A 20588-nucleotide genomic window follows, 5' to 3' on the forward strand; every position below is an offset into this window, starting at 1 on the left:
CTGGGAGTTGGTGATGGACAGGGAGGCCTGGCGTGCTGCGATTCATGGGGTCTCAAAGAGTCGGACGAGACTGAGCGACTGAACTGAACTGAACTGACCGCTGAACCAATTTAACAACAAATGTCAGCATCTCTCCTTCCAAAAACTGAGGTTAGTGCTTTTGTCTAGCCTATATGAGCTTCTGGGAAGAAAAGACAGAATAACTAAAATAGAAAGCAGTTTTATCTTACCCTTCCATACAGATTTTGACAACAGCTAATGCCACAAACCAAGTCTGCCTGGTTAAAAATTTTTATTTCTCCTGAAATCTCTCCTGAAGTCTCTAGGTGAAGAACTCAAGAGAAATAAAAGGGCCAGAATTATGAGATCATTACCTAAACAAAGGAGCTGGCTAAACTTTAAAATGCACAGCTAAATTTTTTCTGAAAAGTGACATTATAAAGCTTTAAGAAAGGCAAATTTAAAAAAAGATTAAAGTTAGAATTTCTGTAGTAGTGCTATCCTGGAAAACAATCAGGTCAATGAGTAGGTAAGTTTTCCAAGGTTAGAGTTGTCTTTAAAAACAAAAGAGAGATAGTATTTTGCTAACCCAAGAGAGATGACCCAGGGATTAATGAGTTCCATAAGCAACTCACTGCCTGACCCTCAGCAAGTCATTTGTCCTCAGCGCTAAAGCAGAGAGAGGCCTGTCAACTAGCTTCACGTGGTGACTGAGACAGGTGACTAAAAAGCTGATTGCAAGGTACTCTGAAAACAACAAGCAATACAGAGAAAGGCTTGCTAAAGGCTAGGTTGCCATCAGTCACCATCTAAACATTGCGCATGCACTCAGCTCTTTTTAAGCTCCCTTCTTCCTCTTGACTCTTCTGATGTCAATCACTCCTGGTGACAAAGACAAGTGAGGATTCCCCTGTTTCTCTCACTCATTTCTCATTTCCTGATCTACTGGAGACATGAACTAGCCTTTGTATTCCTCTTTTGTTTCCAAAGCACCTTGCCACATATTTGACAAAGATGATGAGAGAGAAGATTAATATAAAGGACTTGAAAATACACAGGTCACTTAATTCCTGTCAGCAATCTCCCTATATTTTCAGTCTTTCATGAAATGCTCTCACTAAAAGGAAAGGGAGATTAACTGATTTCTGATCTCCTCCCAAGCGAGAAGTGGTTTTCCTCATTTATTGATAAACATGGATTTAAAATTTTGCTTGTCTATGAAGGAATTTATAGAAATTCACATTCTTTCCAAGCCACCAGCCATTAAAGACAAGCCTGACCCATGTTATCTTCCCAGCCATCTCTTGAAGGCAGGCAAGAATAGCCAGGACACAAAACCAATATAATCACTCATTCACTAACTGCAGATTCAGTCACCATTTGTATGTGCTTCAGAAACATACATATTCCTGTTAGCATCATAACTGTCCTTGTAAGGGAGGACTTGCCTTTGCAAGTCAAATGCAAGCACCTTGATCAACAAAATCCTTCCAAAGCTAAGTCATTTGTTAGGAAACAATACTTTTACTTTTGCTCAACTACTCCTTTAGTTCAATTACTTTTCAAATCCCAGATACTGATAACATGTTTGGAGATGATGAGATAAACTTAAACCAGTGAAAAAATAATACTTATTGAGAAAACCATTTGCATACAATTAAATTCTTTATGCACAGATGAAAATTTATGTAACACTGAAAGTGTTAGTCACTCAGTCGTATCTGACTCTTTGTGACCCCATGGACTGTAGCCTGCCAGGCCCCACTGTCCATGGAGTTCTCTAGGCAAGAATACTGGAGTAGGTTGCTATTCCCTTCTCTAGGAGATCTTCTATGAGAGACCAATTTAAAAAAAGGTATTAACAGATAACCCAACTGACACAGAAATGTTTTTAGTGTAGGACAGGAGTCAGCAAACTACTCCTGACTAATTCCAGCCCCTTTTCCCTGTGCCATAAACAAAGTCTTTTTAGAAAACAGCCAAACCTGTTCATTTAGATATTCTGCATTTGTTGTCAGCTGTTTTGGTTCTACAATGACAGACACGTGATGCTGAAACACACTGTATGGCTTACACATTTGAAAATGTTTACTATCTGCCCCTTTACTTAAAAAGCACCAACCCCTGGTATAGAGGATAACAAGGTCACTGCCAACTGGAATAGTCCGGGAAGCTTCTGGAGAAGGAGGCAAGCAGTTAAGGAGAGACTATAACTGAAACAGAAGGTAAGTGATGTAAGTGAACAAGTATGTTTTTTCCTGAGTACTCATATATCTAGGGGCTAGAAACGTCCTTAAGACTGATTAAAGGATGAGATCTTCCCATGCTGAGAAAATCATTATTAGAGTGATGAAAACTCTCAGTGAATAGCAAAGCAGATGGACTAGAAAAATAACTGGGTTTCTTAGTTAATTCCCAATTCACACCTCAGTGGTACCACACCAGAGGTTTGTCTTGGATGGTGGTGGAGACGTTGCTGGTCAAGGTGTTTTTGTAGCTATCTTGTTTCAAGAGAAACATACTGCCACAGGACAAGTGTCAGCAAAATGGGAAGGACACTATGCTAGCGGCACCTGAAAATCTGCACACAAAGCTTGTCTCTGCCCATTAGTGAACGTATACTCACCTGCAATAGGGATAATCACAGGGACCGAGGTTAGAATGGGAACCAGTCCCAAGATGGACTCCATGTTGGTCCAGACCCCAGGACCTCAGCTGTTACTCGGCTTGTGGTTTAGTGCCTGTGACCTAAACGAGCCTCCTGGGTGAAATAGGAGACAACCATTACATCCTGTGCACTGTCTGCACCCTGAAGGGGACCCAGCTGCAAGGGTTACAGATTCTTCTAAGTCACTCACCGTACTGTGGGCCAAGCTGTTTCTCAAAGAAAAGAAAGGTTCATTTTAGGCTATTACCACATCATTTAAAAGAAGAACATATTCAAATAAAAGATAAGACACTATCCTTTTCATAACCTACAATGGGGTATCTCCATGAGCTCTGAAAACTTAAGATTCTGAACAAACATAAACTTAAAACTAGTAGGACTGATGCCTTCAAACAGAATTACCATAAAAGAGACATATAAAATAAAAAGCATAATTTAACAAAGAATAGCAAGGAGAGATAAGAAAGCCTTCCTCAGCGATCAGTTCAAAGAAATAGAGGAAAACAATAGAATGGGAAAGACTAGAGATCTCTTCAAGAAACTTAGAGATACCAAGGAAACATTTCATGCAAAGGTGGGCACAATAAAGGACAGAAATGGTATGGACCTAACAGAAGCAGAAGATATTAAGAAGAGGTGGTAAGAATACAAAGAAGAACTGTACAAAAAAGATCTTCACGACCCAGATAATTACGATGGTGTGATCACTCACCTAGAGCCAGACATCCTGGAATGTGAAGTCAAGTGGGCCTTAGAAAGCATCACTATGAAAAAAGGTATTGGAGGTGATGGAAATCCAGTTGAGCTATTTCAAATCCTAAAAGATGATGCTGTCAAAGTGCTGCACTCAATATGTCAACAAATTTGGAAAACTCAGCAGTGGCTACAGGACAGGAAAAGGTCAGTTTTCATTCTAATCCCAAAGAAAGGAAATGCCAATGAATGCTCAAACTATCACACAATTGCACTCATCTCACATGCTAGTAAAGTAATGCTCAAAATTCTCCAAGCCACGTTTCAGCAATACGTGAACCATGAACTTCCAGGTGTTCAAGCTGGTTTTAGAAAAGGCAGAGGAACCAGACATCAAATTGCCAACATCTGCTAGATCATCGAAAAAGCGAAAGAGTTCAGAAAAACATCTATTTCTGCTTTATTGACTATGCCAAAGCCTTTGACTGTGTGGATCACAATAAACTGGAAAATTCTGAAAGAGATGGGCATACCAGACCACCTGATCTGCCTCTTGAGAAACCTATATGCAGGTCAGGAAGCAACAGTTAGAACTGGACATGGAACAACAGACTGGTTCCAAATAGGAAAAGGGGTACATCAAGGCTGTATATTGTTACCCTGCTTGTTTAACTTTTATGTGGAGTACATCATGAGAAACGCTGGGCTGGAGGAAGCACAAGCTGGAATCAAGATTGCTGCGAGAAAGATCAACAACCTCAGATAAGCTGATGACACCACCCTTATGGCAGAAAGTGAAGAACTGAAGAGCCTCTTGATGAAAGTGAAAGAGGAGAGTGAAAAAGTTGGCTTAAAGCTCAACATTCAGAAAACGAAGATCATGGAATCTGGTCCCATTACTTCATGGCAAATAGATGGGGAAACAGTGGAAACAGTGGCTTACTTTATATTTTTGAGCTCCAAAATCACTGCAGATGGTGACTGCAGCCATGAAATTAAAAGACTCCTTGGAAGGAAAGTTATGACCAACCTAGACAGCATATTAAAAAGCAGAGACATTACTTTGCTGACAAAGGTCCATCTAGTCAAAGCTATGGTTTTTCCAGTGGTCATGTATGGATGTGAGAGTTGGACTATAAAGAAAGGTGAGCACTGAAGAATTGATGCTTTTGTACTATGGTGTTGGAGAAGACTCTTGAGAGTCCCTTGGACTGAAACGAGATCAAACCAGTCAATCCTAAAGGAAATCAGTCCTGAATATTAATTGAAAGGACTGATGCTGAAACTGAAACTCCAATACTTTGGCCATCTGATGTGAAGAGCTGACTCACTGGAAAAGACCCTGATCCTGGGAAAGACTGAGAGCAGGAGGAGAAGGGGACGACAGAGGATGAGATGGTTGGATGGCATCACCGACTCAATGGACATGAGTTTGGGAGAACTCCAGGAGTTGGTGACGGACAGGGACGTCTGGCGTGCTGCAGTTCATGGGGTTGTAAAGAGTTGGATACGACTGAGTGACTGAACTGACTGAACAGGACAATAAAATATTTTTTTAAACAGCAATGAGATAACAAAATTAAACATATTTTCCTGGTTTAAAGACCAGTTGAAGTATGATTCACAAATTACTCTGGTATCACTTATAGCCCTGAAGCCCTGAGAAACCACTAAGAATTGAGAGATGTCTTATCACATTCTGGTGACTGACTCTGAAGGACCTTGTCTATACCCAGATCCTGAGCAGGGCACTTATTTTAAGTGAAAAACATTTGAAGGGCAGCTGTCCTTACCTGCTCTCAGGCGCATTTTGATCTTGTTCTCAAGTGTCAAAGGCTCAAAATAGCTGGTTCCCTCACCAAGAGAATCCTCTCTAATAAAATAAAAGCTGTGAGGCCACATGAGCCACCTTCTTGACAAGTGGCCATTTAGTAGAGGGTCCAGTCTTCGGGGACCTCTCCAACATCCTTTTTAATTGGCAATGAACATGTGCTGCCATCACTACCTACCATTTGCAGAAATTATCAACAAAGACATGTGAGTTTTGCTGGTTAAGGATCTGTGTATTAGAACAGGAGTGGGATGAGAACAAGGGTTGAAAACTGAACGGAATTTGTCCCAAACAAGATAACAAATTTCAGAATGCAAAGTTGCTAAATCTCCCTCTGTCTAAAACTCTGTCAGAAAGAAAGCATCCAGATTCTATCTGCAGCTTCTGTTACCTTCTGGCACTCAAACATGCCTGGCACCCAAAACGATAAAGACCCATCATTCCCACACAATTTATTTGTGATCAAATTTACTGGAGTTGTAATTTATTTCTGAGTGTGTATTTTACATTTTTCTTTTATGATATTTCTGTAGTTAGGGTTATTTTAATAAATTTCTTAGGACATGAAAGTGTTTAAGTTAAAAAAAATCCCTCTTTTTAACATTAATGTTTAAATTTTTTTTAAAAATCCCTCTTTTAATATTAAGACATACCTGCCTTGAATGTCAAAAACAGCTGAAATATTTTGATGATTAAATAGCCTTTTTTAGAGCCAGCTTTTATGTAAGCCCAGGATGGCTCCCATCTGGTCGTGGGTTTATTAGTTATTTGCTGTCTGTCAAACATTAGAACTTCTGCTTCACATGTTGTTCTGTTGCACATGGGAGGCATTTTAGGTCAAGAAAAGACAGTATCAAATTTCTTTATTTTTTCTACTACATTTAAGTCAGATTTACATTTCTTCTGTGATCCTTACATTTCTATATCCAATCTTTTTTCTCATAAACTTCTAAGAGCAATAGCTGGATGATAACACTACCAAAATACTAATTAGTTCAAGAGTTTTTAAGCAAGGTTAGCTGTCTCCTTGTGTTTTATTTTTCTCTGTTTTAAAAAATAATAATTCAAAACTTGCTTTTACTCCACTAAACTATATTATGGAAGTTATAAAAACCTGAAAGAGGATTAAAAACTCATAAAGAGGACTTGATGATCTGTGTGCTGTGGCTAAAGCACTCCTGAAATCACAAGTATCTGAGATGAGTGGATTTGTATGAGTTACTGAAAAGTTTGGGGACAAAACGTTCTTGCAAAGGAAAGAATTACACCAGGGAAGAGACACTTAAATCAAAGATAAAGAAATACTTTCAGAAGGGAGGAACAATCTTTAAATAGACTGTCCTTTCACTAATCATACCTCTTCCCTCCCGCCTCCAGTGCTGGGTCTAACACTAAAATCCTGTGGCAAGAAATACTTTTTCTATGCGCTTTGGGCCTGGAACAAGGTGGATGACAAATAGGAATTGGGGAATTTTCTCAGCCCACAGAATGCTGGGAGCCCTGACCACAGGATCCCTGGGAAAGGGCCAGGATATCACTGTAGCAGCCAGTCAACAGCCCAAGTGAGGACCAGACTTAGGAGAACACGGAAACCTGTACACTTGAGGGGGAAGCAGCTCCCAAAGGCAGGCCCCCAAGGGCTGAGCATAGACCCCATCCACCCACCCAACTTGTGCTAGCTGGGCCTCAGCAAACAGTGTACCATGACTTTCAAAGGAACACCACATTTACACGCATGTGGGGGTTGCTTTTCAAATACTCCACTGCTTAGCAATACAGAAACTGCATTGTAGAATTTCTAGATTAAACTTTAAAATAAACCCTGAATCCAGCCCCTAAAGGCCCTTAGGTCATAAAACAATTAAGGAGAAGCCTGTAGTGTATTTCATACACTTTTTCTTCATATTGCTTCTCTGCTGCTGCTGCTGCTGCAAAGTTGCTTCAGTCGTGTCCAACTCTGTGCAACCCTGCTTCTCTACACATGCTTTAATTAGCTTCGTATGTCAACACGTTACCAGTTTCTACAGATTCCATGGCACACAATCCAAAAGACAGTATATAAATGTTCCGTGGGAACACTGTCTCGCAGTGTATCTCCTACCAGTTCTCTTTCAATCTCTGCGTCATCTACCACATCCAAAGAAAGGCCTGGTTCACTTCGTGCTGGCTGCTGTTTCAGATGCTTTAGTCTGCAGTCTACAGTCACCAATGAGAAATCAGTTTCCTTTGAAAGAACATTTTCTCCCTCCTGTGGATCCCAGTATATCCACCTTTGATTCCCATGCAGGGCCTTTTGCATTATTTTCCTCAGTCCAGTCACACTGCAAAAGACTGTCTGATATGCCGTATCTTTGTCATCTCTTTTTCATAGTACTTTATTTTGGCTTCTCTCAGAATTGAATTCCTGAGAAGTATATTTTAGAATAAAGGATACACATTTTTTGGCATAAATTAGAGGTAAATAATAAAAGTTGATTTTCCAACATTTCCTATATTGATGTTCTCTTTCATCATAATTTAAAAAATCATGTGAAATATCATTCTCCATTTATTATATAAAATCCTTTGAAATATTTTAAATATGATTTTTTAAAAAATGTTCACATTAGTTTTTGTGCTTAAGAGGGAATATCCTAAGTTCTGGTGATCTTTAACTATCATTGGTATCAACCTGGAAAAGGCATTTCTTCTCAAATGATAATACCTAATAGATAATACTGCATTTTCAAAATGTAATAGGGCTGTTCATACTTTGGGGGCTTCCCTGGTGGCTCAGAGGATGAAGCATTTGCCTGCAATGTAGGAGACTAGGGTTTGATCCCTGGGTTGGGAAGATCCCTTGGAGAAGGAAATGGCAACCCACTCCAGTATTCTTGCCTGGAGAATCCCATGGACAGAGGAGCCTGGCGGGCTACAGTCCATGGGGTCGCAAAGAGTCGGACACGACTGAGTGACTTCACTTTCTTTGAAATGCTGTATTCACAAATTGGATGTAGAGCACAGCTCAGTGATGCTTGTGGAGTACCACAGAAAGCATGGAAGAACAAAGAGCCTGTGCTCACGGGGTGAGGAATAATACCCATCCATATTTCACGTGGGCTCCTCGTTATCACTGGATAGAACCAACTCAGTCGTCGCTGCATTTCTCTATCTGTTCTGGACTGCAGACCCCTTCATTCTGGGGCTTGGTGGTTTTGCAGTTTCAGACACGCACACACTTTTATTTGTCCTTGGGTTCAGAATGTTCAGGGTTGAAAGGAACTACGCTTTCCAGTGAACAGAGGCCTTTGTATCTGACCGGAGAGAAATCCATAAGCAATCATTACACTCATCTTGGTTATTTTTAAATGTGTATACTATTAGGGAAAATGAGTGCCTTTATGTTCATTACATATAATTTTATATAAAGAATAAAAATAAACATTAAGGGGACTGTACATTATCTCTCAAAATATACATAAGCTAACATGGCCCAGACTTGAATGTGAGCCCCATTATATGCATACTTGATGTGATATGAACCTCAAAGTTTTATACACAAGACTGTATATTAACTTAAATTTAGTAGTTATCTGAGGAAATTTCATTAACGTTAGAGCACAATGAGGTAGAATAACGTACAATATACACCTGTAAATAAAAGATCCAATACAATGTCAAGTTGTAGTTTTAGGGAATTTTCTATTAGAATTAAAAAGGGTGCACCTCTTTTGTGCATACATTACACATACACACAAACTTTCTCTGGATAAAAAGTCATGGATTTCCAGTGTCCCATTAGGACACTATAAAACTCAGAGGAAAACACAGGAAGACCATTCTTTGACATAAGTCACAGCAAGATCTGTTTTGACCTACCTCCTTGAGTAATGAAAACAAGAACAAAAATAAACAAATGGGACTTAATGAAACTTAAAAGCTTTTGCACAGCAAAGGCAACCATAAACACAATGAAAAGACAACCTTCAGAATGGGAGAAAATATTTGCAACCAAAGCAACTGAAAAGGGATTAATCTCCAAAACATGAAGACAGTTCATGAAGCTCAATATATTAAAAAAAAAAAAATCTTCAAAAAATAGGGCTTCTCTGGTGGTCCACTGGTTAGGAATCTGCCTTGCAATGCAGGGGACACTGGTTCAATCCCTGGCCCAGGAGGATCCCACATGCTCTGGAGCAACTAAGCCCAGTGCACCGCAATTACTGAGCGAGCTCTCTAGAGGCCAGGAGCTGCAACCACTGAAGCCTGTGTGCCCCAGAGCCTGGGCTCCAACTAGAGAAGCCACTTCGATTGGAAGCCTGCACACCACAGCAAAGAGCAGTCCCTGCTCACTGCAACTAGAGAAAGCCCATGCAGAACAACTCAGTGCAATAACAAGAACAAAATAATCACAAACAATAAATGCTGGAGAGGATGTGGAGAAAAAAGAACCCTCCTGAACCACTGGTGGGAATGTAGATTGATATACCAACTATGGAGAACAGTATGGAGAGTCCTTATACTGAAAAAATCATAATTCAAAAAGACACATGCACCCCAATGTTCACTGCAGCACTATATACAATAGCCAGGTCATGGAAGCGGTCTAAGTGTCCATCAACAGATGAATGGACAAAGATGTGGTACCTATATACAATGCAATATTAACTCAGCCATAAAAAAGAATGAAATCGGGTCATTTGTAGAGACGTGGATGGACCTAGACACTATCTGTAATTCTTATACAGACTGATGTCAGAAGAGAAAAACAAATATTGTATATTAACACATATATGTGGAATCTAGAAAAATGGTACAGATGAACCTATTTGCAAGGTGGGAGTAGAGATGCAGATGTACAGAATGACATGTGGACATGGGGGACTGACTTATATACAATACCATGCGTAAAATAGATCGCTAGTGAGAACCTGCTGTATAGCATAGGGAATTCAGCTCCGTGCTCTGTGGTGACCTAGAGGGGTGAGACTGGGGGGAGGGGAAGGCAGTAGGAGGGAGGTCCAAGAGGGAGGGGATATGTGTATATATACAGCTGATTCAATCTTCCTTTTTAATCAAGGCATTTAAAGTTCACAGAGGTTAGGGTTCCGTCCTGGTCCAACAGCTCATTAGGTCAAGTCCTAATTCTTGTAATTCCTAGTCGGTGCTTGGTCTAGCATATTCACAGTGACTCCATTAATTACTTGTTTACTAACAAGAGTCCAAAGTCATGGCTGACTATGTCTCAGCTTTTTAAAAACAACTTAGTTATGTTTTGCTTATTTATCACACAATGATAGCTTTTAAAATATAATTTAGGAAAATCTCAACTGACTCGGAAATATATTGACAAACTGTCTTCCTTTGTCAAAGAATATAATTATTTGCCTATATTACACTATTGTATTTATACTTGTATTTATTATATTTATATTGTTTTTATACTTAGGAAATACAGATGTTGCCTATATTACATTTATGTTTGTCTACTTTCCACTCTGAAGATATAGGTAACTATCAATTACTAAGACACACCAATTTTAATTTTTATTCTAAGTTCCACATTTTCCTCAGCAACAGCGTGCGTGTGTGCTCACTAGTGTTCGATTCTGCAACCCCATGGACTATAGCCCGCCAGGCTCCTCTATCCATGAGATTATCCTGGCAAGATACTGGAGGGGGTTGCCATTTCCTCCTCCAGGGGTTCTTCCAGACCTGGGGATCAAACCCGTATCTCTTGGATCTCCTAAACTGGCAGGTGGATTCTTTACCACTGTACCACCTGGGAAGCCCACACACTTCCTCAAGCTACAGCAAAGAAACAAACTGAACATTTAGATCGTACATGAAAAAAATGCCTAAACTCCACTGTAGGAAAGATTGGAACCAGAGATAAGAGGAGGATAGAACATGGTTCAGATACCTCTTTGTCTTGACGTCCAGCAGGAAACAGAGATAAGAATGAGTCTGTGCTCCAATGGGGGTCTCAGCACCTTCACAAGTGTCAACTAACCATGGTGTCATAACTTACATTTTTATATCCATATTTCAGTAGTATTTAATTTACTTAATTTAATCCCCAAATCAAATATGATACAACATTTTCCATCACATTTTTTAATGTTTATTTATTTGTCTGAGCTGGTCTTCTTTGTGGCACATGGTATCTCAAGTTGTGGCATGCGGGATCTAGTTCCCAGACCATGGACTGAACCTGGACCCCCTGTATTGGGAGCGCTGAGTCTTAGCCACTGTACCACCAGGGCAGGCCCTCCACCACTTTTGATAAGACTGTTTTCTTACCCTTAGAAAGGAGCAAGGAAAGGGAAGACTGTTCCATCTCTACCTTATAAAAATTGTTTGACTTGACTCTGGATTAAAAAAAGTAAGTAAAGAGCACAAGGCATCGTTAATCTCTCTTATAGTTCCATCTCAAATTTTCCCCCAATATTCCTCCATATTGCTTCTCATTCTTTGACTCTAGCTGATATTACTATACAGCAAAACTTTGTGCTCAGCAAGTCCCATCATTTTTGGTGATAAATTCTGCCACAGACAGGTAACAAAACTGCTGCTATTTTTATGGTGATGGATGACAAATTAAAAACCTTTTTAAAAAACATGCCTTTGTGATTGAATTACTAACATACCAATATAGCTATAAAAAATTGTTAAATACAAATTATTGACACCACAGCCATAATAATTGAGTACCTTTTAAAATCAATAATTATATCAATAAGTTTAATAAGTAGTATAGCTGTGTTTCCTATTGCATTTCTACTTCATCAATTTTCTCTCATTAGAAATAAGATTTCTCATCATGAAGCAGATTCTCAAACAAGAATTCTTAAGCATGAAGAGGGTCACTGAGGAAAGCTATAAATAACCCCTTTGAGAGTCCATGTTGCCATAGACATTTTTCCTATGAGCTTTACTTTTCTATATTTTCTGATAGATTTTCACTTTTCCCTTAACCTAGTCTCCATGTATTTAGATTCTCCAGCATGACTTTCCTCCATTAATTTACTTTCCATATCTATCTGTCTCTTTTATTCCAATACACCCACACCACTTGTGTAGCACCCATCTGTCCTTTGAAAACTCTACTGAACCATACAGAAAAGCTTTTTTTCCTTGTGTTCAATTATATAAATCATGGTGATTTAGAGAAAATCATATTCCACAAGCACTGTTTCTTCTGGTGGAGGTCTATTTTTTCCTTAAATACGACTAGAAGCAACCAACCCTTAATGGATTTAACTAAACTCTCCTATCAGTACCATCCCGATTCTACTCAGGTCATGCAACATAATTAGAACTGCTATCCATGAAAACAATCTTTTTGCACGAGTTACTCCTCAGGAGTGTCACATGCAAATAACAACAGGAGGATACCACCACTCACTTGAAGCCTCCTAGAAAGCATCACTGTGTGTCTCCTTTTGTGCAATTGTGACTGTATTTTCCTTCCAGAGCAATTATAGCTCAAGAAAAGCCAAATATATTTACGACCTGATAAGGCAAAAGTGATTTGCAAAACATAAAGTCAGAAAAATGTGGAAAGGAGAAAGAGGGACACAATCAGTAAATAGCTCCAAAACAGGAAGAGCACAGGAGGCAAATCTACACATCGGAGAGAAGCACCCCCAGCCTCGTCTCTGCCCAGCGCCTGGCAGTCTGCAGAAGCACACCGGTGAGGGGGCCTTTCTGAGATGTGACGCTGGACCTGCAGTGTGTTGCCATGGAAGTGAGGGGCTCGATTTCCTCAGCTCCTGTGTACCCTCCTCAGCACTTCTGGGAACAGTGACAGCTTCTTTCTTTTATTCAGAAACAGTTCTAGAAATGACCCTGCCTCTTGCCCAGAACACTGAAAGACCACACTGTTTTGAGGCCACATTGCAACCAAATTACATGAGAGGGAGATTTTTCATTTCCATTCCTAAAATTAGCCTCTTGCGTGTGTGCTAGCACAACAGAAATAGAAACACTTGCTGGAAGGGCCCACTCGGTGGTGATCCAAGTTGCCAGTGCCTTTCAAACACACTGCTGAACCCAGAGCACAGGGCCGGCGCAGGACGCTAGGCACCAACACTGAAAACTGGCTCTAAAATGCTGGTCTCAAGAGGTGGGTGGTTTGTTCTGGAGAGGGTTTCTGGCGCACAGAGGACATACAATGCTTTCCTAGCAGATGCTGGTGCCAGAGCATTAGAAGAAAAAACACATTTCCCAGTAAGACTTGTAATAAATGTACTTAATTGACTTCGAATTTTCAGCAAACTGCTTGTTTCTTGTCTCTAGCCCTCTCTGTGATGCAAGATTCAAACTCAACACAAGATGGGTGAAAATAGCTTTAAAAATATTAGTTTTTACCTTATGGTTGTATCTGAAAAGTAACTGATGTCTTCAAAGGATAGTATTTATAATAAAATCATCAGATAGGTAACCATCACCCACTTTAAGATATTTTCTCCTGGTGAACAGACTGCATCTCAGACATAGCACATAAATGTTATCTGTTAGGTCTGGATTAAAAAAATCTTTGTGACCATCAAAAAGAGGACAATGGAATGAGTAAAGAGATCCAAGTAAGGGTTTTGAATTTTGGCTAAAATATCAAATGTCACTGGGATATGCCTCAAAAACCACTATTGCATCTACTAATTTTCCTGCCCACCTGCCTCCCAATCAACTGAACAAATGACCATCTTGGACCACATGCTGTGAAATCAATTTCTAAGTATGCAGATATGAGTTGGTATGTTTGTATAATACAATTTTATGATTCTGAAGTATTTTGAAAATGTGTCAAGGAGGAGAAGACTCTAAAATATGTTTTTCTTTCATTTATGATGGATACTGCAGCCTGAAGAACAGTATTTCTCTTAAAGCAGAAATAAAGGCCTAACAAATCTTAGATGGCTACTCAGGTCTCATGTTAATTCTTAAGATGGTGGTGGTTTAGTTGCTAAGTCATGTCCGACTCTTGTGACCCCATGGATGGTAGCCCGCCAGGCTCCTCTGTCCGTGGCATTCTCCAGGCAAGAATACTGGAGTGGGTTGCCATTTCCTTCTCCAGGGGTTTTTCCAGACCCAGGAATCAAATGTGGGTTTCCTACCTTGCAGGCAGATTCTTTACTGACTAAGCTATGAGGGAAGCCCTTTTTTTTAAAAAAAAAAAAAAAAAAGATAAATGTTTAAAAAAAGAATTTGACAGTAGGACAAAAATAGATACAGCAGCTTAATTCCAGTGAATTAAGTTAATGGTATGAAATGATTAAAGGCGGCACTGTGTGTACACTAGAAAGAAGGCTGAACAGGCCTACATCTTGGCCTGAGTCAGTCTGTAATTAGCTGTCTGACCAGGACTATACTCCCAGCCTCTGCGAACCTTATATACCTTTTCTAAAGGAGGGGGTTGTCCAATCTGATACAAAACTAAGGTTCCAGTCAGACTTGAAAATTTATAATTTTTCCAGAGCAAGATTGTGTTTATGTATAAATATACATGAAATAGGTATGTTCCTTTTAAATTTCATACAAATTCCTGGGACTTCTCTGGTGGCCCAGTGGTTAGGAATCTGCCTTCCAATTCAGGGAATGCCTTCCAATTCAGGGAATGCCAGTTTAACCCCTGTTCAGGAACTAAGATCCTACATGCTATGGAGCAATGAACACCCAGTGCAGCCAAAATAATAATAAATTTTATATAACTACAACTTTATACCATCTCGGGTCTTTTAGTTACAAATGGCTATGCATGACCTTGTGGGTAAATCTACCTTATTAGAATTGAAAGTTAGTGTAATTTCATAGATAGCAACTACATTTATTTAAGTAACACACAATCTTCATTTAGGGTTTATACCATATTAACTGGGCTTCCCTGATAGCTCAGTTGGTAAAGACTCTGTCTGCAATGCAGGAGTCCCCAGTTCGATTCCTGGGTCAGGAAGAATCCCTGGAGAAGGGATAGGCTACCCACTCCAGTATTATGGCCTGGAAAATTCCATGGACTGTATAGTCCATGGGGTTGCAAAGAGTCAGAAATGGCTAAGCAACTTTCACCATATTAAGTATATACATAGTGGAGTTGATGGACCAGTCTGAGCAGTTTTATTATTATATGTATTATAAGAGGGTAGATGCCATCGTTTGAAACATTTTTAAACATAATTAGTAAAAAATGTTGTCAGTTTATGCGTTCAAGGAAGAATACCCCAGGTCCACATTATTTTTAATGACCATTTATGCCAACTTTCAGAAATGCATTTTCAACGTTTACCCATGTTGTCTTATACGGCAGGATTTCCTTCTTTTTTAAAAGGCTGAATAATGATCTATTGTACGTTTATACCACATTTTCATTATCTTTTCCCCTGCTGATGGATATTTAAAGTTGCTTCCATATCTTGGCTATCGTTAATAGTGCTGCAATAGACATAAGAGTGCTAATATCTCTTTGAGATCCTGATTTCAATTATTTTGGGTAAATTGTCCGGAAGTGGGATTGCTGGATCAAATGATAATATTACAGCAGGAGAAAGAAGCCAGTCACAAAAGGACCAACATCACATGATTTCACTTACATGATGAGGTGTCTAACACAGTCAGACTCATAGGAGCAAAAACTAGAGTGGTAGTCACGAGGAGTTGGAAGAGGGGGAGGGAGAGATGAGAAGTTACTAATCTACACATGTAAAATTTTCAATACGCAAGGTAAGTTCTGAAGATCTAAAGTACAATGTTGTGCCAATAGGTAACAAGATTGTATTATACACTGAAAAACCCATTAAGAGGGTAGACCTCATGTTGTCGTCCTCACAAAGTTTTAAAACCAGTATAAAAAAGCATTTTCTTTTAAAATAATACCTAGCAAATAATAATAATGCATTTTCTGAAATTAATGAGACTGTTCTTACTTTAGGACACCTTTGAAGTACTGTATTTACAAACCAGACTTCTGGTGCAGCTTAGTTGTCCTTGGAGGATAGTGCAAAGGCTGTAGCACAGCAAAGAATTCTGTGCTTACTAGTGATGACCTGCCACAGCAGCCACACTGACATTTCAGCCATGCCTCCTGTGAGCTCCTCTTCACCACCAGACAGAACCAAACTGAGTCTTCACTACATTTTTCTATTTTATAAAAAATCCTTCATTCTGGGACCTGGTAACTTTGCATGGGTGTAACACTGGACCCAAGCTTTAATTACCCTTATGCTTATGAAATGTAAGAGTTAGGAGAAACCTTGTCATTTACATATTAGGAAATGGAAGCCTTTGCAACTACCCAGAGAAAAATCCACAAGCATTTATGACACTCATCCTGGTTAGTTTTAAATACGTATTTCTAGGGCAAAGTTGTGACTTTCTGTTCATTATATACAATTTTATATAAAGAATAAAAGTAGGCATTAAGGAGATTTCTTCATCCAGGAAAGGTTATGTAATTTAGTCTAAATACTCAACCAACAGCAAGGAACCTTCTATAGCCACAAAAGGTATCTGATACACTTGGAATTCCAATTGTCTACTATATTCTTATTCCTGCTTATCCAAAGACAAGTGGACTTTTTTTTTTTTTTTACAAACTTGGGAATAAAAAAAAATAATACCTTCTAATCAAGGCACAGTGAACAAGTTCTTATAATTGAAAATCAAGTGTACAGATACTGATACTAATTTATTCAGGGATGTCAGCTTGTCACATGGAACTGACCTTGCAAATCAGCTCATATCATGCAGTCAGAAATTGTTTCTGAAGGGAAATTTCATGATTAAACTTCTAAGAATAAGTTACATATGTCTTTGTGTTATTTAGTCCAAGTCTCAGACTTCTACAAGGATTCAGTTGACATGATTCCCATGGCTCTGAGGTCCATTTACTATTTTCCATCCTCACATCTGATCTACTGTCTGTGTTCATTTCAGATTTTTTTTGTTGTTATTGTTCATTTTGTTCAGTTTTTGTTCACCAATTTCACTTCATTTCAGTATTTATACAAGTAGTCGCAAATGGTGATTCTATCATATCTAACTTAGCTATAAATCAAGGCAACACTCTCAAGTACAGAAATTTAAAATGAATAATATTTTTGAACTGTGTCAGATTATATTCATTGCATAAGTCCAAGGGAGTATTGCAAACAACAGATCTTCTCTGCATTAAAGTACTTTAGACACATAAAAAGCTGAATTCTAAAAAAATTGTTTTTCCTTCTTAACGTCCATCGTTGAAATCAGCAAGAATCTGACAATAATTGACATCTTTTTTCTTTCTGAAAAGTACATATGCTAATGGTGCCTCCCACATTAATAACATCCTAGGTTCAATAAAATATGGTTTTCTTAGCCCTTTCTTGTAGAGAAAACCAAAACCAAAAACAATAGCAATCTTCTTTGATGAAAAACAGCAATGCACTTAAAATCATATGAATTTGTAAAAAAATTAAGTAATATCATCTATTCTTAACTATGCAAATATTTAAATATACATGTACATATCAGGTATAGTTGAGGACTCTTCTGATCTCCCTTCAAGACCTCTAAAACAAACTTTCATAGATTTTTAAAAATCAATTATATAATTATTTTCCCATATGTTGTACCTCTTTTGCAATAAGACAGCACACATACATATACTCAATACTTGGTGTAAATTTCAATTCCCACTCAGAGGAAAAGCAAGAAACATATCTCTTTTTTCCCTCTTTTTTTGTTGCTTACAATCCCAGCTGCCTCAGAGATGGTATAACATGTGTAAATAAACTAATCATATTTCTTAGGTTTCTTGGAGCAGAGAAGTTAGATGTGGTCAGTTAAGGATATTAGGACAGTCATACCCTGAATCCAATATAAAAGGGAAAATGGTAAAAAAAAAATTTTGAATAAAAAGTATAAAAGAACACAAGAAAAAACCCTACCAGTAGTATTTTGTTTCATAATGCAAATAAACCTTTCTGTCATCATGAGCACTGACATATGTACAGTTTGCGAAGGGTAAGAAATAGCCTCATTTCATTTAATCTCCAATGACTGACCAATAAAAGAAAGAGATATTTCTACATGCAGTACCTGACAGCCTAAACCATCATCAGAGAGCAAAACTAGTTTAAAAACAAGATTTAAAAGACCTAAAAGAGCTTTCTAAAGTCTTTGGTTAATTCTTTGTATTAATGTTTATATTTCTCCTGAACTATAAACACTCTTTTTCTTGACATTTAAATTGTTTACTATTAGAGGTTTAATTTTCTCTTAGTCACTAATGAAAAGAAAAAGTCACCAGAATGTAGAAAGAACACTAGTGACTAAATGTTGAGAAAATTATTTTCTATGAACTATTAAAATACTGTTTACCTGTCTGTCAAGGAAACCAAGCCAAATCAGTAGATTTGTTAAACTCTTCAACAAAACATTTCCCAAGAACCATGACCTCAACCAACATCATTTCAAGATAAACAGCCCACGGAAAAAAGTAAAATACATTTTTAAGTAAAATATATGGCAAGGACTTAAATCCCATAAAAATTACCATTTTATATTCACCCAGGAAAAGAAATCAAGCCCCAAGGTAAAAACTGGCAATTACTGTCATTTTTTTGTTGCACTCTAAGTGTTCAATTATATCAGAAAAAATTTTAGAAAGTACTCATTTAATTAAAACATGAAATCTTCAAACTACCTGTAGCTCTCCCTAGCTTGTAAATTAGCACATTTCCCCTGAAATAAAGTCCCTTCCCTATGTTCACCAACAACATGCATGACAGATGTGAGCAGTACCATCAAAGCACTTTCTACTCTTGTTTTCTCTTTCTTCTTCTTACAAAATGGTAACAACATTCTTATTTTAGACATATGTACCCTTTAGTATCACGCTTAAGACTCTGGACAATATGATGATTCATTATGAAAAGCAATCATGCTGTACATTGATGAATGACTATTGACAAAATGATGTCTATCATTTAAAGGAGAAAATGTAATTGAGACTTTAAATTCCAAATAAAATACTATAACTCAAATGACACTGACTAGCTGTGAGCTTCTAGAAGTCACCCACCTGGGGCAGCATGCGATTTTCTTCCTCCAGCTGTCTTACTCTTGCCTCCAGCTGCCTAACATAGGACAAGGTTGATTCTAAAATTGAAAAGAAAGAACTCACATTATACACACAGGTCTTGTTTGGTACACTGTCAGGCTACTTCTGGCTCCATTTATTTAAATCAGGTAGTGACTACTTAGTCTGATATTTAGAAAAAAAAAGATCTCACCCCAGAAAAACTATAACAGAAACCATTAAAACTCTAAGCAGTTTGAACAATTGCACAATGTTAAGGAGAATCAGAGAAACATATAGGTGGTAAGATTGTAGGCGTCTGCACACCATGCAGCCTCCAGAACATTAGACATTTTGAAGATAGTTATTCCCCCTTTTCTACTTACTTTGTGCATTTTGAGCTTTCCCACACATAAGCCTTCTTATAATATTCATTATAACCAAGCTAAATTACAAGGTCTTTTAAAAAATTGAAAATAAAATATTTTGAACACTGAGCTCCCTTCATTTTCTCAATAAACTTTTCAAATCTTAAGAGGAATGGTTTGTTCTTCTCACAAATCTATAGATACCTATGACTGTATTTAGAAAGCAGCTACAAAAGGGCTAAATAATAAAGCTAGTCTGAATTTTGACTTGATTTTGGCTCAAGTTTTTCCCTATTTAGGTAAATCAGGGCAGACTTGAAATTTGTTGTTTTCATTTCTTCAACATGCTCAGGTGTATGCTGACAGCTCAGAATCAGCATCATGCTAGTATCTGTTCCATAACGAAACACTAGATTTTATAGCTTTACATTATGAAAATGTGGTCCACATGTGGAAAAGGTGGAGTTTCATTCTGAGCAACCATTTCACAGCAATGCTTCTTCATTAAACCAAAAATAATCCAGAGCACAGCATCATACTGCAACATAGCTGAAATTCATTCCTTAGCCAACAGCAAACATACTTCAGGTATAGTGAAATGTACATGACCAAAGAATCCCTTCAGAGCACACTTCCACAGTTAATATTAAAGCAACAGATCCTCAGTGCATGTTCTTCAGCCTCAAAAATACAAGAGTAAGAGGCAAGGCCAACTTGGTAGTGGATTTAAGAGGACAGCATTTGAAGCTCCTGATAGTCTGCGCTTAGGATGACTATGTGTGCAAATGAATATCTTGACCTGAAATTCATCATGGAAACTCTATAAAAAATATATGAAAATTGGTTATATGAACCCAGTTCCATTTTGTGACCTCCAAGGCAACAAAATAACATTTTATTTTCTTAAAACACCTAAGAAACTTCAGTAATTCACAATATAAAAATTAAACTCACCCCTAACTGGTTTATAGCCTGTCTGTTTTCATAAATGTT

The 20588-nt window shown here is 38.1% G+C and overlaps 1 protein-coding gene across 5 annotated transcripts in view; it reads right to left on the bottom strand.

The window, feature by feature from the left end:
* The window catches only part of CCDC85A (coiled-coil domain containing 85A), a 221846-nt gene that overhangs the window by 28817 nt on the left and 172441 nt on the right, over positions 1-20588 (bottom strand). For all 5 annotated transcript variants that reach the window (XM_068981418.1, XM_068981408.1, XM_068981402.1 and 2 more), the window contains exon 3: positions 19231-19307. In XM_068981418.1, the coding sequence (XP_068837519.1) occupies positions 19231-19307 (77 nt within the window). The remainder of the gene's footprint in view (positions 1-19230; positions 19308-20588) is intronic.

This window comes from Capricornis sumatraensis, chromosome 1 (assembly GCF_032405125.1).
Source record: "Capricornis sumatraensis isolate serow.1 chromosome 1, serow.2, whole genome shotgun sequence".
Taxonomy (NCBI): Eukaryota; Metazoa; Chordata; class Mammalia; order Artiodactyla; family Bovidae; genus Capricornis; species Capricornis sumatraensis.